This window comes from Alosa sapidissima, chromosome 1 (genome assembly GCF_018492685.1).
Source record: "Alosa sapidissima isolate fAloSap1 chromosome 1, fAloSap1.pri, whole genome shotgun sequence".
Classification (NCBI taxonomy): domain Eukaryota; kingdom Metazoa; phylum Chordata; class Actinopteri; order Clupeiformes; family Clupeidae; genus Alosa; species Alosa sapidissima.
The window spans coordinates 28,015,646-28,041,710 of record NC_055957.1 but is presented as its reverse complement, the minus strand read 5'-3'; the positions used below and the strand labels follow the sequence as shown (position 1 = coordinate 28,041,710).

General features: G+C 45.8%; 2 protein-coding genes across 3 annotated transcripts in view; one reads left to right on the top strand and one right to left on the bottom strand.

Moving 5' to 3' along the window:
• The first annotated feature begins 625 nt into the window (after positions 1-625).
• Positions 626-25,833, top strand: zcchc2 (zinc finger, CCHC domain containing 2). 2 transcript variants are annotated; one of them, XM_042093080.1, is made up of 14 exons: positions 626-1,780; positions 4,529-4,622; positions 5,154-5,218; positions 13,923-13,994; positions 14,592-14,692; positions 15,838-15,932; positions 16,706-16,786; positions 17,651-17,729; positions 18,526-18,643; positions 18,879-18,949; positions 21,263-21,354; positions 22,059-22,193; positions 22,452-23,696; positions 24,066-25,833. In XM_042093080.1, exons 1-14 carry the CDS (start codon positions 644-646, stop codon positions 24,125-24,127), a joined length of 3,447 nt encoding a protein of 1,148 aa, XP_041949014.1. In that variant the 5' UTR covers positions 626-643; the 3' UTR covers positions 24,128-25,833. The 2 variants fall into 2 exon arrangements, with proteins under 2 accessions (XP_041949014.1, XP_041949007.1); XM_042093073.1 differs by having other exon boundaries at positions 22,452-25,833.
• Positions 14,032-26,065, bottom strand: part of exoc3 (exocyst complex component 3) — a 30,234-nt gene continuing 18,200 nt past the window's right edge. Inside the window, exon 15 of the transcript XR_006031993.1 lies at positions 14,032-14,065. The gene's annotated coding sequence lies outside the window, so the exon portion shown is untranslated. The remainder of the gene's footprint in view (positions 14,066-26,065) is intronic.

Genomic DNA, 26,065 nt, shown 5'->3' with positions numbered 1-26,065 from the left:
AGATATACTATATACAGAGATACTATGTATATTGCATATATAGTATACAGCTAGGAACAAAATTATTCAAACCCCTGGCAAATATTGATTTAATGTTGACCAATATGTTTGTTTGTCTTGACTGAAAATGCAAAATATTAAACGTAAAATATTAAAAAGGATTATATAAGGATATATATAATCTCTATACGGCTCTGGATACAGTGATGCATTACTGCTCTCTAGCGGCAATTGTCGAGAATGATGCAAATAACCTTCTTTTCAGACCACTAGATGGCAACACTGCCATGACAAAAATCTGGGCTATGGTCAGGCATGGAAAATGTAGCCTGCCATTTTTTCACCCCCTATTCCACTTCCCATTGGAATCTTCACAGCATTTTATTCACTTAACATAATTGTTTTGGTATGATTTGGGTTCTGCTTGGAGTCAAAGACGTTCTCATGGTATATCTCAGATTTTTTAAAAAAGATTCTCTTCCACCTTTAGACCAATCACATAGCCCATGTCTAGCCTACAACCAACGCGATAATTCTGGAAGTTAAGCCTACGAGTTGCCATAAAGAATGCGTGACATAACCGGGCAAGTATTGTGACAAACAATAACCCTACACGCATTTCGGATAATAGAACGCTAGCTTTATGTTATGTGGCATAAAACAGGGAGATCTTTGCGTTTTCCTTTTCCCTTACAAAATATGCACTCCTCTGAACACAGTGGGTCGTGAGAGATGCTTAGGACCCTGCAGTTTCGAAGGAGGGAGGGGAGGAGTTAAAAATGATCGACATAATTTTCTAGAGGCTCGGCAAGCTGGCGAGCGAACTGGCTCGCTGACCACAATTAAGCCGCCAAATGACAGTGCTTTTTATCAGAATCCCGAGCAAAACTTACATTCCAGTATTTGGACGGAGATTGGGGCAAAACAGCTATGCATTTTCGTCTTTGATATTTGCTTTCCAGCTCATCATTCAGAGTTGATAATGCTCAAGATGAAGCTGCCGATGAGAGCGGCGGAGGAGGGAGACAACTCCGTGGAAGAAGAGCAGGAAAACAACGACTGCGATTTCCACGCTCACCGTTTAATTTCAAATTCGGTTCCTTGTAACGGAACGGAGGACTCTGGAGCGAGACCGGCTTGCCCGCTTCCACAATTGAACAAGGAGGCGGTGTTCGAGTGGTTCGGGTTGCACCTCAGCCCGGCGAAACGGATAGAGTTCATGTGTGGGCTGCTGCATATGTGCCAACCGTTTGAACTCCGCTTTTTGGGCTCCTGTCTCGAGGACCTCGCACGTAAAGATTTCTATGTCCTCCGAGACTATGAAATCAAGGCGAACAGCCAGACCGATTTGGGCCTCCTCATGGATGTTACCGATCCGGTGGTCCACTCAAAACTGCTCATTTGTCTATCTCTTCTGGGATCTGAAAATAGGGAGTGCGCAGGAATACTGTTTAGAACACTGAGCCATGTTTATTCCTCTCTTGACTTGAAAAACTGTGGGGTTTCCCCATCCAAGTACGGGGATTCCATGCACGGTCAAGCCCGCTACCCAACAAACGGAGGAGCCGAGTCTGGGAAAACAAAATCTCCTCATCGACCAACGTTGGATATGGAGTCTGACATTAGTTCTTTAGAGCAGTTGGCTCTGCTCTTCACTATGGCATCCCTCCACCCGGCTTTCCCTTTCCACCAGCGAGAAACCATCAGGCTACAGCTGGACAACGTGGAAACTGCGATCGAGGAATACAGGAGAAACTGTGACCGCAATGAAACCCCTACGGTAATAATTTGAAAAGGATACTTCGAAGGAACGCATTCAACCGTATTTAGTCATTCACCTGTTTGTTATAGCTTGGCAATATGAAAGTCACGTAGATACATTATGGTGCGGTGTTGGACGTGATAACGTGGGCTATACGTCGAAGCTAGGGGATGTAGCTAATTTGGAATAGATTATGGAATAGCATACAGGCTGTCTTCAGTGAATAAAAAGCTCAGATAGATTTGCCTATTAATTTAGCCGCTGTTTGGCCTTAAAGTTGTGTTCTTGAAAGAAGAGGTTCTCATAAAGATGGACAGCCGGTAAAATTCGTTCAGAGCCCTCTTCAACCAATAGTAGTTGCTCCATCCTGAGGAGGCAGTGTTTGTTAAAGCGAGGGTATCCCGCTTAGGGGGGGTGTGGTAAATCCATTTCAGGCAAAGATTGTAGATAGGCGGAGCAGGCGTTATTGTGAAATTTGGATCCAACCATTCGACTTTTATTTTTCATTTGTCTGTGCCATTTGATTTTCATTTTCGGTGAAGTGAATCTTACTATTTATTTCCCGTTTTAAGCTAATTAAGTCCAGTGTGTCCTGGACACGATTTCACAGCACACACCCCCTCATTATAGTGTCCCACCTGATGGAGAGAAGCCTATTTTACTTCACTCCAGCTCCAGATTGTTTTCTCTTAAAGTTTGAATGAAGCTGTAGCCTACTGGAGAGATTTGTATTATTGTTTTAATAATACACGGGATGAGAAGTGAAATTCCTGCAAGGGCCCCTTACACACTCCGGATGTCTGTACTGTACCTCACCTGCTTATCACTAAAGAACTTTGCTGCTCTGTAATCTAGCCTGCACATCACACAAAGACATGCCATTGAAAATATGCAATGCTTTGCTGTAGGTGTAGAACTCTAATATCTAGCACCTGTTAAGTAGACAGTTCCCCGCTCGTCTCCTCCTGTCATTTGGGGAAACCCCATTTCGCCCACACGTGTGGCAGCATCAGCATCAGGTCCTATTCTGCTGGTCTCCCCAGCCAGTGCTGGTTGAGGTGAATCCACCATTAGGCTGCATCTGTGAGGCGGGTGGGCTGCTTATCGGAGCTCCGCAGGCTGTCTGGCCGTGGCGTGCGTGTCTTCAGCTATTCTATCCACAGCTCTTTGATTGGGAACAACCGGCAGCAGGCCTGAATGGATGTATTGTGGGAATCTGGCATTGTGTCTGTATACCAGCAATCTTTTCTCTGTCTCTATCTCCCTTTCCCCCTCTCACTCTCTCACACTCCTCCATTCCCTCTCACTCTGCCCCCCCCCCGCCTCTCTCTCTCTCTTTCTCCCTCTACCATCCCCTTTTTCTTTCTCTACCTATCCCTCCCTCCTCTCTCTGTTTTGAGCAGGATATTGAGGGAAAGTGGGAGGGTTATAGAGTGGACTTGATGAGGCACCTTGTGTGTCATTAGAATGTGAAAGGCTGCCTGAATAAGTCGTTTGGTCATGCTCTGCGTCGTGTGAATGAATGTCTGTCCCCCAGCCATACGGCCTCTCTGCTGCTGTGTACCACGAGGGGATTTGATTTAAATAATGCCACATGATTGTGGCCCAGCTCTGCCACAGGCAGCTGTAACACCAGTTGATCACTTGAGGAATATGGATCGGTTAGCCTTGACGACACACTGTTACACTGATTCTCAATTCTGTTCTTTTCACTGTTCACCTGCTCTGCCTACCCTACTGAAGTGGTACTCTTGAAGTAACAGTGGTGCTCTTTATCAGCTAAGCACATCGGTTTTAGCTAATCAATCAAAAACTAAAACATAGTATGATTTATACATTGAAATGTATGTAGGGCAGAAGAGTTTCAGGGGCAGGATTGACAACCATTGATAGACTATGCTCAAACAAAGATGATACAGACTTTTATCTGGGCAAAGCATACAACAAAAGATGAGCACCTTTTACCACCGCTGACCATCTCTCTGTTGCTCTGCTTTTTGCTGATGGTACCAATGAGAAACCCTTCCACGTGTGTGTGTCTGTGTCTGTGTGTGTGTTTGTGTGTGTGTGTGTATGTGTTCGGTCTCGGGACTCATCAGTCACTGACCCCTCGCTGGGGAAGCTGTCTGACTGCGTCTGAGACAGTACTCAAGCCCAGACAACAGCTGGTCGCTGGCCTTGGACTGAGCCGGGCCCTGGTCTGGCGCCGACCCAAATGGACTGGGCTGCACCCGTTACTCAGTTGGCTTCTGTCTGGGTAGAACGTGCAGCAGGGCCATAGGCTGGGATCGGCGGGGAGCAGTGACACAGGACTTGCCTGTCATGAGTTAAAATACAAATCTCTATCTCTCAGTATGGTGACTGTTGGAATAAACCTGGTTAAAGAAGAACTGCTGCACTGCCATTCAAATGAAGGCTAATGTGCAGGATGAGCGGGGGGAAATGTGAAGCCAAATGTATGGATTTATTCGTTTCAAGGCAGCACCCTTGTGACTAACTGAGACAAACACATCCATTCATTTAAGCAGAGCTGTATGACTCATTTTATAATTGGCTAGACTCTATTCTGGAGGCAACAGCATTTTTTCAAAGCCAAAATCTTGTCCACTTTTACTATGATAAATGAAACTCCTTCCAAAAAGTAGATCACCCTGTTTTTTTTTTCTGTATTTAGAACTCTGCGATGGCCTATGACAGAGAAAGGGGACATGCAACTGCATCTGACTTAGACTAACCATTTCTTATTTCCTTTTTCTTGTTTAACAGCCGAATGAGTGCCACAAGTCTGACTACCTCTGTCCACACACTGGGAGAGGCAGAGCGCGGCCATCCCACCCAAGCAGAACTGCTTGCGGCAAAGGTAAATGAGAAAAAGAAACACCCCATTCCTTAGTTTGCAGCTGTTTATCTGAATAAAAGGGTATGGCTTCCATCACACAGAGAGGCATCAAACAGATGAGACGGTTCCTTTCAGTGAGGGCTCCAGCAAGTGTTTCATTGACAGCAGAAATGAATGTAGCGGCAATATGGTCACACAGTCATTTCAGTTCTTTACGAATAACTTCATCACCGTGACAACATTGGCTAGCCATGCACAATAGACTGACATGGCTGAGTAACAATGCCAGTCACTTCTGTGAACAAAGTTTGTAATGAAGGCTATTTTAAAACTTGTTACAGAACAGTTGGATAATAATATTTGATATTCAGCTCTTGCCTCTTGTCAGAAGCCTAGTCCTTGGAACTTAGACCTTTATGATTTGAAGACTTGGGACGTGCTTGTACTGGATAATGCACTGATGAAATGGATAAAAGAAATGCATACAGCAAGCATAAATAGATAGATAGATAGTATCTATCTATTTAATTTTGCTCTTTTATTTTTTTTCAGCCGTACACATAGAGAAGATCATCTTGAAGGAAATCTCCGCAAGTCCAAGGGAGTACAGTTTTGAGGTAAGTCCACAGTTTTCTCCTGCATCAACAATTGTGGTTTCATCTCTCCAACAGTATCAAGTAGTGTTTTGGAGACGTATTTTGTTGAGAGTTTTTAGGGTATGTTCAAGCATGAAAATGATCAAACAGCTTCTTTTTACGGAGTATGATTGCATCAATGGTCTCTGCAGGGTCTGGTATGCCTGCCTCCTCAGGAATGGCAAAGATGTTTTTTATGTGTGTATATTAAGGCATCAGTAAAGCATCGTCTATCCTATTCCATCCTATTCCATAGACGTCTCGAGGACCGTAAGTAGTCAGTATCATGACTGAGTCCTGGTTCCTCATTCTTGCCCTGATTGCCCCCTATTCCTTACCTGCTAGTAAGGGCAGTTTGTAACTCAATGGAACCTGGCTGCAGAGCCCCTGTTGTGGAGGTGGAGGGCCAGGGGTGGAGGCTGCAGAGCCCCTGTTGTGGAGGGCCAGGGGTGGAGGCTGCAGAGCCCCTGTTGTGGAGGTGGAGGGCCAGGGGTGGAGGCTGCAGAGCCCCTGTTGTGGAGGTGGAGGGCCAGGGGTGGAGGCTGGAGAGAGGAGGTCTCGAGTGAGAGTATGAGACTGTGGCCTGGTGCCAGATGGCTGACGCAGAGCTGGAGCTCCAGAGCACGAAGGGAATGTACGGAGCTCCTGCTGTGGACACACACACACACAGAGAGAGAGAGAGAGAGAGAGAGAGAGAGAGAGAGAGAGAGAGAGAGAGAGACACACACACACAGAGACATCTTCAAAACACAAATACACCCTTGAGACACGAACACTCACATACATTGTACTGAGCCTCTGCTCTCTGTGTCATGTAACTTGATTTGAAGTCCCAGCAGGTCATTTCATGTTATGAAGGAGCGACGGATAGATAAAGAGACAAGTATGGAACCTTGTTCTTTTATTTCCATTCTGCCCCCCCCCTTCTTTCGAACAAGATCCTGACAAACAGGCCGAAGTGGGGTTGTTGATCTCTAACTGCATCCCTTCTGGGAAAAAGACTATTATCCTCTACCATAACAGTGTGGAGACTTTGTCTTGGTGTGTGTGTGTGTGTGTGGGTGGGTTGCAGGATGCCCAGAGGCCAACTGTGTTGCAACTTGGACGAAATATCAACCCTCTTCTCCCTCCTTCCCCCTGACCTAGCCACACATCTGCAGGAGGGGGGGAGGGGGGGTTGATTTTTATTATGATATTTTGGCCCCATAATGAAGTGTGAACATGGAAGAACAACAAATGTCTCAGAGCAGGCCTCAGAGCAGAGCAGGACCAAAGTAGCCCATGGTGCTGTCGAGGAGCTCATCAAAAGCAGCCAGGGTCTTGAGAAAGGTCATGTTTACGGTAAAGCTGGAAGAGCCGCCGTTGTTGATAGTACTTAATATCTGTCTTGTATTTCCTAAGCAGACATTTTAAGGCCAAGAAAGAAAAAAAAGTTGGACTTACATATTCACAGTTTCAAACCCCCCACCCCTCACCACTGTGTACAGTTAAATCCTAAAATCCTGTGCTGGGGTGGGGGGAAATATCCTGGCAAAGGATTTTTGTCTAGATGCTTATTATGACTACCATCATCCAGCGTCTAGACTAGTCTGACAGTGAGTTACTCAAGAGTGAATAAGTCCTTGTGTTCCCATGTTCCCTCTTCCCTGGAAGATGTCCTTCCGGCGCTGTCTCTGCAGTGGCCGGGAGGCCATTGGTGGACATATTGAGGTTGTGTGTGAAGAGGTTTTGTGGCCGGGCCCATCTCTCCCTTCTCCTCTCTGACGGCCTCGGCGACGCTCCCTGTCGTCTCCCCGGGGCTCGTGGAGCGAGGGGTGAGGGTCTCTGGTGAAGCTGAGTGTGACGGAGAGCTGCGTTGACAGAGGGAAGCGGTGACCGCGTCCTTGCTGAAGTGACCGCCTGTGACACAGATCTGAACTGAAAGTACCCACCCACCCTCTCCTCACAGTAAGGCTCCTGGCGCTTGGATGTCTGTTTCTCGTGCTGGGAAGATGGCAAGGGCTTCCCATTATGGTCAGCATTCGGGAAGATGAAAGAAACAAAAAGAACACACCAACGAATATTGTGTTAAAGGCTTGATCAAATGTGTAAAGGACTAATGGATTCCTGTATGTGCTATATGCTAAGGCAGAATAGTATGTAAAATTAAACTATTCATTAAAATCTGTGTTCAGACCAATACGTTCATCTGTAGTATAAGTAATCTAGAGGGAGCTTAAATAATGGATCCTTTTGGTCAGAAAAAGGGAAAAATCTATAAAGTAGTGGAAAATCGTTAGCCGCGATTTTATTCGCGCTGCTAGGCAGCCTGGATTCCATGGACCAAATTTTCCCCTCAACGAAGGAACCCATCACAGAACGGAGGGGGGACAGCAAGACGATGACGACACACCGAAGCGGTTATGAGATATGTACAGACGCATTTGATAGATATTCGTAGCACCCAATAAACGGCTCTGGGCATTCGTAAACCACGTCTCGAATACGAGAAAATGAATGTGTAGTTCCCAGACCCCGTCTCAATGAGATACGGTCTGGCGTTAGCCAGGCTAGAAAATCGTGGCAGTGATGTGGGGAATAGTGTAGGGCAGGGGCATGTACCATAGACTGAAACATCTTGGTATACCATCGCTGAGGCAACTTCTCCACAGGTCAGGATGGTGTCCGATGGACAAAAACTGACACTTCTAATAATACTCACTTAGTCAGGGAGTAAATTGAGTCAGCCCGGGAGGATGACCGGAGCTGGCTGACTCCCTCTGGCTGGGCGTGGGCTGCTCTACTGCGCTATCGCTCAGTTTTTCCCCATCTGCCCCATTAATGACCAGTAGTACTATTCTAGATTTTATCAGGACGAGGAGAACACCGTTGGCTCTGTTACTGTTTAGATAAAACAAAAAATGGTGCTACCAAATTGGGTGCTGACTCTACCAACAATGAACCAGTGCCACTAGTGGCAAAATGTGTTATCCTCCCTGTGCTGTACTCTGTGCTATATCCTGTAAGTGTTCAACTGTACTCATATTCAATACCAGTATTCATACCAGTACTGCTCCGTTATCACAGACATGAACAATTTAATGATCAATTCAATTCAGAAAATGTTTTTATTCCCCTGAGGGACAATTCCAAGAAAACAGGTATGGCAAAGGACCGACTGTTCATGACATGATCATGCAAAGATCTCAGAGTGGAGCGCTCTTGAATCTTTGATGTCTAGCCCTGTACCTCCTGTGACTGTTATTTAGCATGAAGTATAAAATCACCTCTCCTTCATGACCTAATTAAATCTGTGATCAGTGGGAAGCCTTATAGCTTATGCAATCAGTGCCGTTCCCCTGTCATCGAATGTGTCTGCTAGCTAGGCTTGCTGTTTTCTCATTAACCATTATTAGCTTCAAAACTAATAAAAAAAGGAGTTGGCCAAGATCATGTTTGTCTGAAGAGGTGTGTGGGCTAGCACATGCTCTGCTGGATTGATGCCCATACCTGCGATGGCAGAGATTTAGTGTAGTGCTCGGGGAATCGGGTAAATCGTAGGGATGAGTGGATGAAATCAGGAAATGAAGTTCAGCGTTGTCATGCATGTTTTATCCCCTGCACAAATGAGTTTAATCCAGGCTGGATAAGCATCCTGTCTGCCTGCAGGCCGTGATTGGTGAGAAAGGTGTAGTAAGCTGATTTGACAATCAATCAGGCAGATATAAACACACACATAAAGCACATGACTCATACACATGAAGACACACACACACACATTTGCACACAGCTGTTAGCGTGGCGGATGAACAGAGCGGTACGGTAGCTTGTGCCATCTGTTTCCTGGGTGGCTGTTGCCAGAGCATCCATCCTCATTATCATCCGGTGGGCAGCAGCAGCATTAGCACCACCGCCACATCTGGATGTGTGTCACGTTAGTGTGTGCCAAGCACAGTCTGACATCACACACACGCACACTCACACACGCATGCTGTAGCTGTCTATTCAGCAGCTCTAACCTAAGGGTCCTGCGAAAGCTGCTGTCATATGTGCCTGACGGAAATCCACAGCCGTGTGCCATGAGTGAGTCCAGCTTGGTTCTGCACGGCTCATGAGGCTTCTGCTCTACAGTTACAAATGGGAATCAGCGAGGAAGAAAGAATTCTGCTTTAATTCTGCTTGTGTGTGTGTGTGTGTGTGTGTGTGTCCGCGTGAAAATGTCTGCCAGTGGTATTCATGTGTGGAAAAAGAAAATAAATAAATAAAAAGCTCAGTGTTGATGGAGACATGCATTACACGTTAACTGTCTGTACTTGGTCAGTGTAAACACAGCTCTGATTTCACATAATAGCTTCGAGCTCCATGTCGCGAGCTAAGACGGGGCCACTGATCCCGGGACAGATACACAGTGATGAGTGACGGGGGGGGCGGGTTGTGAGGGGAAACCAAATGCATTTTTAAAGAGGCTGGGACTCGGCTATTACTGTCAAACCTTAAAGAGTGTGATTTTGTGTGGTGTTCGTGTGTGTGTGTGTGTGTGTGTGTGTGTGTCATGGCTTTTGTGATGTTTAAATGACCTGGTGGCAAGTGAGAAGGAGATTAGAGGCCAGTTTCTGTCCTCCCCCAGGACAGTCATAAGATAGACCTTTAAAAAGAAGGATCTCTCTCTCTCCAACCCCCCTCCTCGCCTTCCCTGTGTGCATTCACAAAAGACAGGAAGAGAACCTTCCCTCTTTTCCTCCCTTGTGGCTCTCTCTCTCTCCCCCTCTCTCTCTCTCCCCTCTCTCTCTCTCTCTCTCTCTCTCTCTCTCTCTCTCTCTCGTGGCTGTGTTTATACGTCATGTCACAGTAATGCCCATACATCCCACTGCTGCCAAACTCAAATGCCGCCCACCATTCACTCACTGCAGTGCAGCACCTTTTCCTTTTCCCATGTTCAGTGTACGGCCGATGACTTTCTGTGTGGTGTGTTGGTGGCATCAGGTATTCTGGGCGAACAGGGGGCCTGAGCAGTCCCTAGAGGCAGATGGAATCTTGCTAGGCAGGCAGCCGACCTGTAATAAGTCCCAAAATGTTTATCCGTTGCTGGAACCCCGCTCTGGTGTTGAGAGAAGCAGTTTAGAGCAACAGCTAAACATTTCAGCACCCTCGGACGGTCTGTCTGGGAGGGGGAGGGGGGGGGGGGGGGGGGGGGTAATTAAGGAAAGGATCCTCTTATCGACAGTCCACATGGCTGTCAGCCAGAGGTCCTTTTAGAGAAAATTCCCACTGTTTTATGAGCGGGGCAGCTCATCAAAGATTTTGGGTAACTGCAAATTAAACAGCCATTGCCTAGATGTCTGTCTGTCTGTGTGCGCGATCAGATGCTGACTCTGAAGGTCTTACTCTCCTTCTCTACCTCCTGGTCCGGCACGAAGGCTTGAGAAGATGAGAGCTCAGCATCTTTACTTGTGGTTCACCGCAGACTGCTCTCACTTTCTCCCCCCCCCCCCTTACATGAGTCATGGTCACCACATCAGAGGGAAGCCGCTCCATAGTCACACATTGCAGGCCACATTGCCTATTATTCTCAGGCTAGAAATTGTCAGTGGAGCTGACAACTGATGCTAGCAGACAGAGCGTATTATGTTTGAGCATGGAGATAAAAGGCACTACTCTCCAATATTGATTTGCCCAGGTCACAGCTGGAACAAGAGAAAAGATTGAATTCATCCTGAATGATTATGCCTACCAGACTTAATACAGTTTGTCTTTTTAAAGCTGCTAGAAAGGATTGACTCTTTTGGTCTCTGCACTGAAAGGCTTCAATTTCTCCCTGCTCCAAATGCTTGTGATTGACATCAGGAAAATTGTGTGTGTTCAGCTAACATTAATTAAGAGTGCCACTGACGAGCTCAGTCAGCTTATTGGTATATGATAAGATATGATATAATACGATATAGGCTAAGAGGGTGATTGATCTGTGTTCACATTTTTACTGAAATGTTACAATAGCCTTATTTGTGAATAAAGGTGTTTTTAGCCTACTTATGGAATAGATTTGCATTTGATGATGGTCAGGAAGTTTCACTTTTGTAGAACAATGTTTTTTGTGACTCTTTGCTGATGTGGCTTGTGGCATCATCATTACCACAAGAGAGATAGTTTTAAGCCTATGTATCCCTGACTGTTTCCCACAGAACTGAATTGTGGGGGTAAGTTTGCAGAATCAACTTGAACAGTTTTTAACAAATTAGCGTAGCGTGGTTATGGCGAACCAGATTTAAGCACAATTTAGTGCAACCAGTAAAATCATTGTGTGGCACCTCAGGTTTGGCCCAGACTCCTTCCAGGTGAAGCAGCAGCTTTAGGTTAACCTGCATCACCATGCAGTGAATCCTAAGCTGGCATTTTTAGCTTCACTGCTCTCGCACAGGCACCACTGTACTCCACCCTGTTTCCTGAAACAATATTTTGACTCCGTCGATGAGCTACAACTCTTCTCCCGGGTTCAGACCCAGACACTAGGTAAATATTTAGATGCCACGGGGCATTTGGTTGGAGAGGGAGAGCCCGCTGGCTCTCTCTCTCTACCCGATGTGAATCACATTCACAGCTGATAGAGCTAGCTGCCTCTTCTGATAGTGCAGCTCCAGGGGCTTAGTTCTGAAACAGTGATCACGAGTAGTACAATTAATCGATCAATCAACAATTATTTTTATAATTGGTCAATCGGTCTGTGTCTTTTTGTTTTAGTCCTTGAGCCAGAGGGATTGATTGGTAGCCTCTGAGGGGATTAAGTCTCAGTGATTTTTGGCAAGGTATACCACCCTAGAGTTTGAAAAAAAGTGGTAGCATTGCATTGGTTGTAGGTTTTTGTGTCTTATCTTGCACCCTGTTTATGTCTATTATACGCTTATGAGGGGCTATATTTCAGGTGAATAGGCTTAAAATCTTAAGCGTTTTTTGAAATATTATGTATGAATCTTATGCAATCATTTGCATACATTTCAAGTACAGAAATCCTAACTGGATAAAGTCAGGTTCTTTTTGTTTTTCATTTTCTTTACATATTTAAGTGAAGTGTTCCTGAAATTCCTGAAATGCTGTATTTTTGAGAATGTCTTCATACATTTGCTGAAAACCCATGTTCTATATTCCGTAACTTTTATTTACTTTCCATACTATCGGCAACAAACCATATATGAACAACCTCTATAAAATCCTCCAGCATATAGGAGTATAAATGGAAACTTAAATGTTTGTAAGTACAATTGAAGTGAAGAGGAAATGCAATGCTATGCTATCACAGATTTTCTAATTTTTGGCTGGTATACCTTCTCAAAAATCACTGAGATGTATTCCCCTGAATGGTACCGATTGACCAAAATTATGGGGTGTGGCTCAAGGACTGTTTGTTTTAAGGGAAATACCTCAGTTGTGTCCTTTTTTAAACTGAATATTTTCAGCTTTACTAACTCTCTTATGAGAGGAAACTAAATGTCTTTGGTGTGTGGAAAAAACAAGGCATTTTAGGACACAGTTTTCTTTTTACAATTTTCTTTTTTTTTTATGAAAATTACCCTTAGTTGCAAGTCCCTAATCACGACTGACAGGGTTTTTCTCTTGGGCCATCATAGCAGATGATGTTATTTTCCTAAACACAAGGGTTTTGTTCAAGTCGTAGCGCAAGGAGGATGAAGGTTCAGCACTTTCATTAGATTTGTTTTGTATTATTTGTATTGTCTTGTCTTGTATGTTTTGTAAATATGATCTAATCTAATACTGTGCCATGATCCTTAGCTAAGCAGTTGGCTCGTCATCAACTTTTACACATTTTTATATTCTTTTAGAAAGTTAAAGAACGTAACTGTCCCAGCTGGTGTTCCTCCTTCCAGTTCAGTCCCACTGCTCCCTGATTTCCTGTAGTAAGCCATATCTACTGGGGTTGTGGTCGGAGTTATAGTGTCATCAAAATCCATGGAGAGTAATGACGACATCCTCTAAGAATTCCTTCCCTTATGTCCACATTACAATTTAGGAATTATTACACTGACGACTTGGTCACTGTTGGATGTGGGGCCTAAGAAAGCAGATTAAAACATTGGATAGTCTGGAAAAATATAGCTCTTGAGGTCTTTTTCCTCCTCTATGAAGACATTGGGTATTATGTCTTGCTTGTAAGGCTCATGTTGCTGCGATTACATGTCAAAGAACATTGTTTCCGATATGTGTTTGGGCCTTTGGAATGCAGAAATGTTCTGGACAAATATTGTAATGACCTAGTTTGGCTGCGGCCTGGTTGCTGAAACATTCTGGGCATGCATCGTGTGTGTGACGTCAGCGGACAAGTGGGCGTGTGCTCTGAGAGACTTGAACCAATCACAGCTAACCAGTCTGAGATACACGTCTTTGGGCATCATCAGAGAACTAAATCATTTGCACTCTTTAAAACTGCATTAGGTCATAGTCTGTGACTGAAAGGTGGAATTTTGAGTTTCTTGGCATGTGGAAAATGCTAAGAGGAAAAGGCTCTGGAAAGTTTTGAAGAACGAAGAAGCAAGGTGCAGTTCTCCCCAGGGTGACTCCCGGGCTATAAATCCTCTCCCATAAGATCTACTGAAGTGAAGCAGCCTCTGGAGGAGGAGGAGGGAGTGGCAGGAGGTGTAAGGTGTTTTGTGATGTTTGATCCCAGCCCCTCTTCTCTCTTTTCTCTCCCACGCTTTAGGTGCTCTGGTCAGATCAGTCATCCAGCACTGTGACCAAATCCCACCTTGAGCTGGAGAATTTCCTTTTAAAGGTACACACACACACACACACACACACACACACACACACACACACACACACACACACACACACACACACACACTCTCTCACTCTCTCTCTCTCTCTCTCTCTCTCTCTCTCTCTCTCTCTCTCACACACACACTCTCACTCTCACTCTCACTCTCTTACTCACTCACTCTCACACTCACTCACTCACTCACTCTAACTCTAACTCTCTCCCTGATAGATTATCTCACAGATATGGCTGCTGTGTGTTAGGGGCAGAATTTTTTTTAATTTAAAACCAGGTCACAATCCCACCATCTGGCAACATCGTTGGTGCAAGTTTTTGTGTATTTATTTCCACCACACTTAAAGAATGCAATAGCTGGAGGAAAAAAACTGTCATATCGGAATGTTATTTTGATGCATTACTTGGTGAACTATGGGCGAATAAACGACTAAAGAAATACCTCTGTGAGTCTGTGAGAGCCATAACTGTGTTTTTATAATCAGGGAAAGTCTGACCTCTTGCTGTCTTGCTGCTGTGTCAGTGCTATTTGTTTTGAGTGAATAACTAGTGGCTGCCCCCCCCCCCCCCCCCCATCTCTCTCTCTCTCTCTCTCAGCTGCCTAAAGGGCACTGCTCTGAGACCTGTGAGAAGGGGCTTCTGAGGTTACTGAGCCAGAGGGACCAACACGAGCCGATGGATCTGGAGAGGATACTCAAGTGAGTAGGGACACCTCTAACACCTTATTTTCTCTCTTTCTCTCTCTCACTCTTTCTCTCTTTTTTCTATCTTTCTCTCTCAGTTTTTACAACTGCTACCTCTTCTCCTTTTCTCCTTTTGTCTCATTCTGTCTTCATCTTTCTCTCATGTCATCTTTCAGTTTTCCTCCATCTTTTCTATCCTTAATTACTTTTCTTTCTATCGGTCTTTCTCTCTCACTGTCTTTTTCTTTTTCCTGTGGCGTCACTGTCTTTCTATTCTCCCAGTCTTGCTTTCTTTTCTCTTTCTCTCTTCCTGATCATGTCTTTCTCTCTCTCTACATGTCCCTTTCTCTCCATCTCCTGTGTTTCCCCCCTCGTGCTCCCTCTCCTGATGTAACCTGTGCCCGTGGGAGCAAGCTGCCCTCCCTCTCCCCCTCTGCTGCCCTCTCCTGCCCTTTCCAGGCCTCTTGGCCGTGTTCTCGTCCAGTAAAGGTCACGCTGACATGCTGCCTCAGTGGACGCTGCTGCAGCCATTAGCCATGCTTCCTGCTTATCAGCAGTGTCCTCTGTGCCATAGGAGTCTCATTTAAGCGAGCATAGGCCTGCCTGATTCAGCTAGCCCCGTCGCTAATGGCCACAAATCTATTTAGGATGTGCGGAATGGAAAGTTTCCTTTTAAAGGCCAACTGCGAGCCATGATATTTAGGTCAGGCCCGCTGATGTCAGGACCAGAGGGGATTGTGCTTCCTGTGTCGGGGGTTTGTAATGTGGCCTCCTCCTCCTGCCAGGCCCTCCCCAGAAACTCAAACACAAAGCGGCCTCTATGTGACTCCCCACTGTCATCGAGCCGCTGAGTGGCCTGATATTCCGCTGCTAACATCTTAATCTTCTCCCTCTTCTCCACCTCTCTCTTTTTCTAACACTCTCTCTCTCTCTCTCTCTCTGTCATTTTCTGTCTTTTCTCCTGCCTGTTCTTTTTATGAACTCATTCCCCTTCTATCTTTCGCTATCCTCTCTCCCTTTGTTGCTCTCCTCTCTTTCCCTCTCTCTCCTTTCCTTCTTCTCTCTCTCTCTCTGATGCTTTTTGCCTGTTCTCTGAACTGATTTCCCATTTATCTTTTTCTGTATCGCAACCTCCATTCACCACCCCCCACCCCTCTCAGAGAGAGATTTCTCTCCCTGCCCCTGGACTTCCGTCAGATGTGGGCCGTCTGTTCGTTCTTCCTCTCCGACTCGTCTCTTCAGTTCAGCAATCACTGTGAGTGTCAGCCACAATCACCCCCAACACACAAACATACACATACACACACACACATGCACGCACAAAGGCTTTCTTGGAGAATTTGAAAAGTGAATTTGATTCCACCTTTCATTATTGCTTTTGTGAAGGGAGTACAGGTGATTTGAATGGACAGTAGCCATTTGAGATGTGACATTGCCTCAAGTCCTATATTCCCATATTGTTGTCCTGATGGCCAGGTGTAGCCAGTCATTGCACAAGTGAATACACTTGACAGTGATGATGTAATGCCCTTTAATTCAAGACTAATATGGAAGGCCAGGTTGGTGTACTGGTGGAGTATAATAAAAGGCAAGGGGTGCCTGGGACAGTCAAGGGCAGGGGACAGTGTTCTATGCACCCTTTCTGAAGAATATCTCTGGTCATTTTCTGTGTGGTCATATCAAGGTTGCACCTGTGTTTGCACAAGCAGACATGTAGTAAATGAAAACCAAAAGTCTGTTTCATCTCTCAGTTTACAGGGTACAGTTTACTTGGATAATTAATAAATTGTATTGTAGTCAGTTTGTAAAGATACCTCTCTGTGTAGCAGGATGCTTTGCTTAGATAACAGTTAATGTTGGGGTGCTGATAGATCAGTATTAGCGTGCTGATTATAGCAATATTTAGGTACTGATTATGGTCTGCATTGGGTACTTTGCGGTGGTCCTACATTCCTGTGTGTGTGTGTGTGTGTGTTTGTGTGTGTTCTGGCACAGCCTTAATGTCCCACCATCTGCCACCCTCTGCAGGTAACACCTCGCCAGCAGGCAAGTCATGCCAGTCAGCCAGGCACTGCAATGACTGCTCTGAGACCTCCAGTCTGGAGGAAGGTAGGGTGTGTGTATGTTAGTGAGCTCCACAGTGTGTGTGTGTGTGTGTTTGTGTTTGTGTGTGTGTTAGTGAGCTCCACAGTGTGTGTGTGTGTGTGTGTGTGTTTGTGTTTGTGTGTGTGTTAGTGAGCTCCACTGTGTGTGTGTGTGTGTGTGTGTGTGTGTTAATGTTTATTTGTGTATGTGTGTGTGTGTGTGCTTGTGAACATGTGTGTGTTAGCGCGTTGTACTGCTTGGGTAGGTGAGGGTGTGTAGTGATGGTGTCAGACAGTTGTCGTGTGGCCTGTCCTTGTGTCTGGTTCTGAGGGGAGGGAGGCTGCAGGTGTTTCTGGATCCGTGTGGAGGACAAGAGGCAGCACTCATGCTCACAAAGAAACCTCAGAGCCACTTTATACTACACATCCCCATTTACTTAGTAGGCTACACATTACATGTTCGCCGGGATTTGGTAATCGATGAAGAGAAAGAATAAGAATTACTAACATGTTCTTCTGCTGTAGTGAGAAGAGTACAACAGCATACTAAGGATGTGAATATGAATATGAAGTATTAAAAATCACTAAAAAATCACTTCGATATGAATATGAAAATCACTAAAAAGTATATTAATATATTAATATAAAATATTTTAATATGAAGTATTAAAAATCACTAAAAAATCACTTGGATAGATCTAAGATGTTTGACGATGACAGTGACTGTAGTAGATGACCCATAGCTATGAAGAGTATGTTTTGTCTTTTCTGTGTTCCCTCTTGCATTCTTCTTATTGACCTTCTCACTCCCCCCTTCTCTTCCCCTCCTCCTCCTTGTTTTTTCTCTCCCTCTCTTCCTGCCTTGGCATTTCCTCCCGGTGTCTCTCAGCGTTCTCAGATCTGGATCTGGAGCCATATGGTGGAGCCGGCGCTTGGATGAAGCGGAGCAGCAAAGGTGCTGGCCGCGGGTAAGGCCCTCCTCTCACTACTCCGCTACGCTTCACGGGAAAGGTGGTAGGAACAAACAGTTGGTAGTCAGTAGAAGTGACCAAATATAGCACCTTCTTATCTGGTCTTTTTCTAACCATGTATCATCTATAGTATTAAAGGTAATAATGTGGCCCTTAGTGACTGAAGCATGTCTGCTATAGAAATCATAATTAATGTTTGAAAATGTTTAATGTTTAACATTAATGTTTAATGAAATGACATGCAGGAAGGATTATCGGTTACACTTTACTTGACAGTGTCGACATAAGAGTGACATGACGGTCATGAACGTGTCATAAACAAGTCATAATCGTTAATGACATGACGCTTCTGTTGTTAAGTGACATTCGATTTTTGTCATAACAAGTTAGGTTTAGGATTAGAGTTGGGGTTAAGTTTCATGTGTCATGATGACAGTGTCATGTGTTCACGATAGTGTCATGTCACTCTTATGTCGATACTGTCAAGTAAAGTGTTATGTTAACCGGATTATCTATATCTTACTGCTATCAGGACATCCATCCAAAATATGATTTGATTTGGCGTAAAGCATTATCATTAATATAACCTACATGGTAAAATATGTAGTTGTACAATCATGCCAGTGTGACAGTAGTTTGCTGGTAGGTTGATGCATTAATGCAATGCAAATAATTATTGAGAAATATTCACATGTAGCATATTTCAAAAATGTACAGTGCGTGGCCAAGAGGAGTGTCTCAGTTCTGTTTTAACACCCTATTCCATCGTGGTCTCTCCTCTCTCCACCTGTAGGGGGCAGTGCTGCCGGAGTCACCAGCGGGATAGCAGGAGGAGGGGTCGTGCCGAGCACAACGGAGAGGTGGAGTGGGGGCGCCAGAGCCCGTCCCGTGCGCCGGGCCACTCGGAGCAGGTGAGGCAGGGCAGGGCAGGGGACAGTCACTATCTACCCCAGAGACCACAAGACCAACAAGACCTCTTGTACAAGAGCAGAGCATATTTCCGTAACGCATATGTACAATCATGTGGTGCATATGTTGTAAATATTGCCCATATAGGCACATATTTGTGTTTTCTCCACAACAGTGTGTATTCTCTGGTGTGTATTGTGCCCTCATTCGTCTCCTTCTCCCCTTCTCTCTGTGCAGTGCTGTGCTGGTGAGAAGTGGAGCTGTATGACTGGGAAGAAGCCCAAAGCGAGAGCCTCAGGTGCTGACAGGTACGCAGAAACTAGCAGGGACAGAAACGCCCGCAGGAAATGGACCTCCGCACCTCAACCCGACCCAGGGAAATGAGTTGAACCCCATAAACCATGTCAATGTGAAACACAGAAACGCAGCTGCCGGCTCTGTCTTATTGTGTAGAACTCAATTAGGTTCAGTTTACCAACACCACCACATCTCTACAATTAAACTGATGTTTACTACAAAAGTGCAGACACCTTCTGGTTCCTTTACTTCCAGTCAGAGGACTAGGGGAAAATGTTTGCAGTACCTTTATGATTGATTTTCAAGGTCAGACTGGCTCTCAGACAACAAATGTGTTCCAAGGGATGTATATTTCTCCTCCAAAGAATTGTATGGTACACATTATATTTGTATATTGTAGGAATATAATGTATAGAACTGAAAAGGTAAGCAATGTGGGAAAATCTATGTGTTGAATAGTTTGAGGGACAAAACAACTCAACAAAACAATAAAACTTGTTTTGCCATGGCCTCAATGACTGATAGAATTTGATATTTACCACTTAAATATCACCAGAGGACCCTGTTTGGCAAAGTTAAAGGTTAGTCTGTCTGTCAGCCATGTTATAAACACGGCCATGTGCTTAGATTAGCATTTTAGGAACTGGACGATACGCAGAGTTCATGCCCAGCATGTGAGGTAGAGAGAAAGAGACAAGCATAAAATGCCAAAGGAAATATGACATTTTTCACTTGTCCTAGTCTTAATATGTCATGCTAATTGGATTTCACAGACACTGATGTCCAAATTGATCAGGTGGCGTAAGATAGCCACCTGTGCTATCCAGCCTCAGTTCCCGAATACAAGTGAATCTAGGTGGCAAAACTCTGCTTTAACACTGCGGGTAGCTCAAGGTGAAAGCCCTCTGTGTCCTGTAGTAAGGGGCATGTCTGTCCCCTGAGTTTTCACACCATAATGGCCAAAAATGGCTTTGTGTCAAGTTTGGCCCTGAGCCAGTGACATTTCAGGATAGCTACAGAAAAGACAAAAACATGGTGCTGAAGTACGTACGTACGTACGTACTGTACGTGCGTACATACACACAGACACAAACAGGGTAGGCCTACAGTTCCTCCAGGTGTGTGTGTGTGTGTGTGTGTGTGTGTAAAAGTAGTAGACATAGTATGAAGAATAAGAACAGCTTCTCTTTACTAATTAATATTCTGTCTTTCATTTGGGGTAGTCCGGTTTGTTTCCTCAACCCAATGTTCCCTCAGTCAGGAAAAATGTAGCGACTGTGGGGTTTCAAAGGTCATGCTCTGGCCTCATGTTTCATGGTGCTTTCAAATGTGCTTTGATGACCATGCATGTGACTCAAGGCTGGGTCATGGGGTTGATGAATGTCAAACCACCAGAAACTGAGCAGAACAGACTTAGACTGACAGGTTCAAAAATAGCATCTTTCATGTAGTTTAGTAGATTGTAAGAGTTGCGTGTAATTTATTGCTTCACTGATCTGTTGGGCCTGTTGCCTTTCTGATCAGGGTTGTATAAGGGCTGTTGTGGTAGCATAGTTGCACTCCTAGCGGCCAAAACCACTCAAATCCTTACCACCGTTTACATTTCTTTCCCTAATTTACCCCAGAGCTTTTTAAAACAACACTCAAAATAGCCTCTTCCATTGTATCTTATGACATGTTTGTTATGCCAGTGCTATTATTTGACACTGTGGTCTAAGGTCTAAGCCTGAGACGTCGTGCTAGTTTGAGCTGTCTGGGATGACGAGATGTGGTCCAATCTGAGGGGGAACATTCTGTCTGTGCTGCCTTTCACAACCTGACAGTTCAAAACCAGCGTGTGTTTTGACGGAAGCATCTGCTACCTCTGCTTTGAAATTGTTGCCATCTTAAGGACTTGGAAGAGAATGGGTAAAGGAGGAAGGTCTGTTTAGGCCATCACCACCCACTGCCTGGCGTTCGCCTGAAAGTGGGTTGCTGTACTGACGTCTTCTGTGTGTTCATTCACAGTTGTGTTTGGAGACTGACAGCCTCGTTTCTTAAATCTGGTTCTTCTGTACCCAGTTTCAGAACAGAAAGCCCAAGTTCTGTTGAAAGAAAATGTCCTCGCTTCCTTTGTCCCTCTGTCCCTTTCTATATCAGTCTTGCCCCCTCTCTCTGTGTTTGCTTCTTTCTCTCACTCTCATATTAGCCCAGAGAGAAGAGGACAAATCTCTGCTTTGCTATAAAAACACATTTAAGATCCTCTCCTCTCTCCTCCCTCCACCCTTCTCTCTCTCTCTCTCTCTCTCTCTCTCTCTCTCTCTCTCTCTCTCTCTGTGTTTCAGGGAGAGGGCAAGGCGAGGGGAGGCAGACGAGAGCTTTGTACCCAACGGGATCCGGCGGCCCTCTGCTGCTCAGAAGATAAGGCAGACTAGGGGTGAGCTGGGCTGGACTGGGCTAAAGGCCCTCTCTGTATGCTACAGACACACACCAATCACACTGCACCCACTCTAATGAGTACTCGACACACACGCACACACACACAACACTTACAAAACCCAAAAAGTATAGATCTGACCTATGTCCCAACTCCCTAACTGCACACACATACACACTGTTGGTCTTGGTGCAGGGACATGGGCGAGCTTCTTTTCTCACTCTCACACAGCAGTATAGGCAGTGCATCATGGGCTATGCGCAGGGATGTGTGATGGGATGTAGGTCACTGTGTAAAGGTAGCCCACATACTGCAAATCCTCCATCTGTCGGTAATGCATGTAAGTAGGGAAGTCGTTGTGCTGGCACTATACTCCTATTCTGATCCTGTCCTCCTTTAAATTTCAGTATTATTCATTATTATAGCACCATTAACTAAAAAAATATTTCACCATGTTATACAAAGTAATGCAATATTGCACAATCCATAATGCTTTTACAATGAGCACAGGTGACAGGAGCATGATTAAAAAAAAATCCATTTTATTTTCACCTATATGTGATGATGATGCGCAAGTCAGTTCAAAACTGGGGACTCGTATGCATGTAGTCAGCATGGGAAACGGCAGCAATGGGAGACATCCATTACAATTTCCATTTTCACTTTTGGGAAATCTTTTGATTTGGTGTGCGTCTGTCAAATAGGCCCTGACGCATACGGAGAAACCTCCTCTGAGAGTTCCTACTCCACCACCTCCAGCCCTCAGCACCTTCAGCATGCCAGTTTACAGAGCGAGGATGAGGATGACGAAGATGAGGATGACGATGATGATGATAGAGGTCTGACACTCTTCTGACTCATAACCCCTGCCTGTGTGTGTGTATGTGTGTGTGGGCATAATCACAACAAATGATTTATACTTTTTAAACTCCTCAAGGGACTGTCGCTGACCAATACATTTCTTACCAACTCTGAATTCTGAACCAACTCTGGTTTAGTGGAATCCACCTCTGGGCCTCCCCGAATTGAGAAGAGGCCAAATTATCTTCTGTTTTGATGAGAATGAAGAACTTGTTGTTCTTGTGCCCTCTTCTCAGACACAGGAAGCCAGTCGGACACGGGGACTCTGCGAGCGCGTCCTGCCAAAGGTGCCAGCGGGAAGGCCGTGGCCCTGGTGAACCCCATGCTGCCCCCTGCCCTCGAAAAGGAGCCCTCCCAGCACAGCAAGACCTCCGAGGGGCTGCAGTCTCCTCTCGGGGGGGTTCCCGCGGGGTGCCCCTTCTACTCCAAGCCGACCGCAACCCTGGAGCCCATCCTGGCCAGTCCTGGTGATGCGCGGAGCTCTCACCAGCACCCTCCCATGGCTGCGGTCAGCGCCCTGCCCATCTCTGCCCAGCATGCCAGCGACGCCACGCCCTCCGCCAGCACCCCTCCCCTGCCTTCCCATCCGTCCTCCCTCCCGCTGCGGGTACAGGGCGGCGGAATGCCCGCACACCCGGCTGTGCCCACGCACACGCCCAGCACGGGGCCCTCGCCCAGCCCGGCGCTGCCCCCCAGCACGGCGCACAGCGACAGCACCAGCCCCAGCGCCACCCATCTCCTCTGCAGCTCCAGCAGCGCCGGCTGTGCCAGCGCCAGCCTCTCCGGGAACCCAGTGGGCATGACTGCGGCGGGCACAGCTATGCACGTGCCTCAGGCCGGCCTCCAGCTGGGCTGTAATGCCTGCGGGTGCCGGGGCAGCTGTGGCGGCAGCGGCAGTGGTGTGGTCAGCGGCGCAGGCGTAAGCGGAGGCGTTGGCGGCGGCGGCGGTGGTGGTCACCAGGCGACGACGGGCTTCTTCCTGCCCCCGCAGCAGCTGGCGCCGCGCCAGATGTTCAGCACGGCGCCGCCGCCGCTGCCCTTCCTGCACCTGCCCTCGCACCTGTGCAGCGCCAGCTACCCGCCCGGCGCCCAGGCCCACCAGAGCGGCCACGGCGCCACGGGAGCCCCCGGCGGCCAGCAGCTGTCCTTCTACCCGCACGGCCCCGCCGGCGCCCCGCACCACGCGCACGGCCCGCCGCCCACCGCCACCTTCTCCGCCGGCCCGCTCCTGCACGCCCACTCGGAGCACCTGCTGGCCGCCGCTGCGGTGGCCGCCGGCCAGCAGCCGGGCTACGGCCTGCCGCAGATGGCCGCCTTCAGCCGCTTCTATGCGCCGGTCTTCCCGTCCGTGGCCATGCATGCTGCCGGCGGAGGAGGCGGAGGGATGAAGAAGGGCAACAACGTGTCCTGCTACAACTGCGGCCTGAGCGGCCACTACGCACACGAGTGCAAGCAGCCCACGGCGGACACCGGCCAACCAGGTAATGGTGGCGGGGTGACGGTAGCCGCGGCGGCGGCAGCAGCAGCAGCAGCAGCAGTGGCCGCCAGCGCTGCTAGCCTTAACGGCAGGGGCAGGAGATGAGATGATGATGATGATGATGCTCTCTCATGTCAATCTCTAATCTCTGTGTGTGTCTCTCTCAGCACTGACGCCGTACTGACGCTGCCTCCTGTGTGTCTGTGTGTGTCTGTCTGTCGGTCTGTGTGTGTTTTGGTGTTGTGTGTGTGTGTCTGTTTGTGTGCATGCATGTGTATGTATTTGTGTTGGGGAGTGCTGGTATTTGCGTGTGTGTGTGTGTGTGTGTGTGTGTGTGTGTGTCTGTATGTGTGCATGTGGGTGTGTGTTACAGGTGGATTCCGGCTTAAGTACGTTGCCCCCCACTCTTCTGAAGCACTAGACAAAGCTGACTGACAGACAGCAAGGGGACCAAGGAGTAAACGTTTGTTTCTTTCTCGGACTCCCTTGAGGCTTCGTTCGCGTTTCCACCGCAGTAAACACGCACTGCGCCTGGGACCAGGTGGCAGAGGCGATTATTTCAAAGGTGATCTTTGGTTAATGGAATAGCTTAAGAATGTCTCTCTGATTTTGAAAAAAAGGGCAGGTTAAAAGATGTGCCTCTCAAATGCAGCAGCATACTACCTTTTACATGGCAACAATTACAATAACATTTAAAAGAAAGGACAAGTGTCTCGTTCATAAATGGAGTTAATTTCATTGTATCTGATAGGACTATGTGGTTACATTATGTTTCATATGGTCCACTACATTACAATAGCTTTCATTTATTTTGTAAACATCTAATTGTAAATGGCTGTGGGCCATTGTCATCATTTTTGTTCTTTTATCAAAACATTAAAAGGGTAATTTAAAGATGTTATTACAGTCTTATAAAAAAAACATGATCCTGAAACTTGAGACTTATATTTGGTAAAGTTGAAAAGCTCTGAATGTAAATGCTGTTTCTGTTGGCTTGATCGGTGTCATTTCATGTAATGTGAATTGTTTCAAGTTCATAATCATGATTCAGACATAGTGTTGTACTGCTGTTTTTTTTGCTTGTTTCATTTTTTGTTTGTTCTTTATTTTTACATATTTGTTTTGTTTGAAAATTGTAAAGCACTATGTTATGACGCTCAGCGTAACTTGATGTTCATGTCAGGTCCTTAAGTGCACTGAGAGTAATCTGTACTGATCTGTCCACTGTGCCGTTTGACTTTGGAGAGGCGTGCTGTCATTTGGTGGTGTGACCACCAGAGAGCGCTCTAGTGACTGTGCTCTGGTGCTTGCACACACAGCATGTATAGTTTTAAAAGAAGAGAGTACTTAGTGTCCCAAGTATTTTTTTTTATTTTTTTTTTTATGACTTGTTAGCGTTTATTTTCATGTAACACACTTCCATTTCTACCAACTGGATTGTGACGTCCAGGGTAAAAAAAAAAACTTTTTTAAAAAATTGGTTATTGAGGTGAAACTTTATTGGAATGGATACTTTATTTGGAAATGAAGTCATTGTGAAGCACATATGTTTACCTGCATGCTCTTTGGCCAGGATGTGTTGTGTTTGTCAAGCGTACATGATGTGGGATATCTGTTCAGTTGCCACTTAAACCAAGCAGTGTAAACACGTTTGTACTGACAAACCTTCAACCTTTTTTTTAACAGCTATGTTTTTGTTCTCTGGAAATCTTGCTTAAACTGCCAAAGCAGACTTAAGGAAAAATCCCCTTACTTTTTTATAATATATGCAAACAGATAATTTAAAAAAATATTTTATATTGGTTTTGATTAAGGGATCATGATTTTGACTTTCTTTATGTACAAAATCTTTAAAAGACAAAAAAACGCACAGCCCTCTTTCACTGATCTAGAGGGTGGGGGAGAGGGAGAGACCCGCCCTGCATTTGCGCAGCTGCAGGAGGTGTTTGTTATATTTCTTTGGAGAGATACTGTGCCGTATAAATGAGGTAAATTGTTACCCTGGGTTTGTGTTTACTGTTTCATATCTAAACGTTGATATTTACTGGAAAGTTCGAATATATTTCTAGAGAGAAATTTGCATTTTAAGCAAATTTATCTTAAACCCATTGAGTTATCAGCAATAAATATTGAAAAAAGGACCAAGCTCTCTGTTGTTGTTTTTTTGGTGTCACAGATTTCTTTCAAGAAAAAGAAAATGGAATATTTGTTGTGTGTGTGTGTGTGTGTGTATATTGGAATATCTGCTATTTCACCATAAGGACACTAGATGGTAGTCAACAACAGATTCATCTAAAAGACATTGACTATGTCAAGAGAAGAAATGCCTTCCACTCTTGGTTGAGTTCTGCATAAAGGTGAGAAAGAGACTTC

What these genes read in the sequence shown, in the direction of transcription:
- zcchc2 (XM_042093073.1), top strand. Translation starts at nt 644, where the DNA reads ATGTTATGTGGCATAAAACAGGGAGATCTTTGCGTTTTCCTTTTCCCT. An exon ending in CAGAACTGCTTGCGGCAAAG is followed by an intron (nt 4,623 to 5,153) that starts GTAAATGAGAAA and finishes ATTTTTTTTCAG; the next exon opens with CCGTACACATAGAGAAGATC. An exon ending in TCTTCAGTTCAGCAATCACT is followed by an intron (nt 15,933 to 16,705) that starts GTGAGTGTCAGC and finishes CACCCTCTGCAG; the next exon opens with GTAACACCTCGCCAGCAGGC.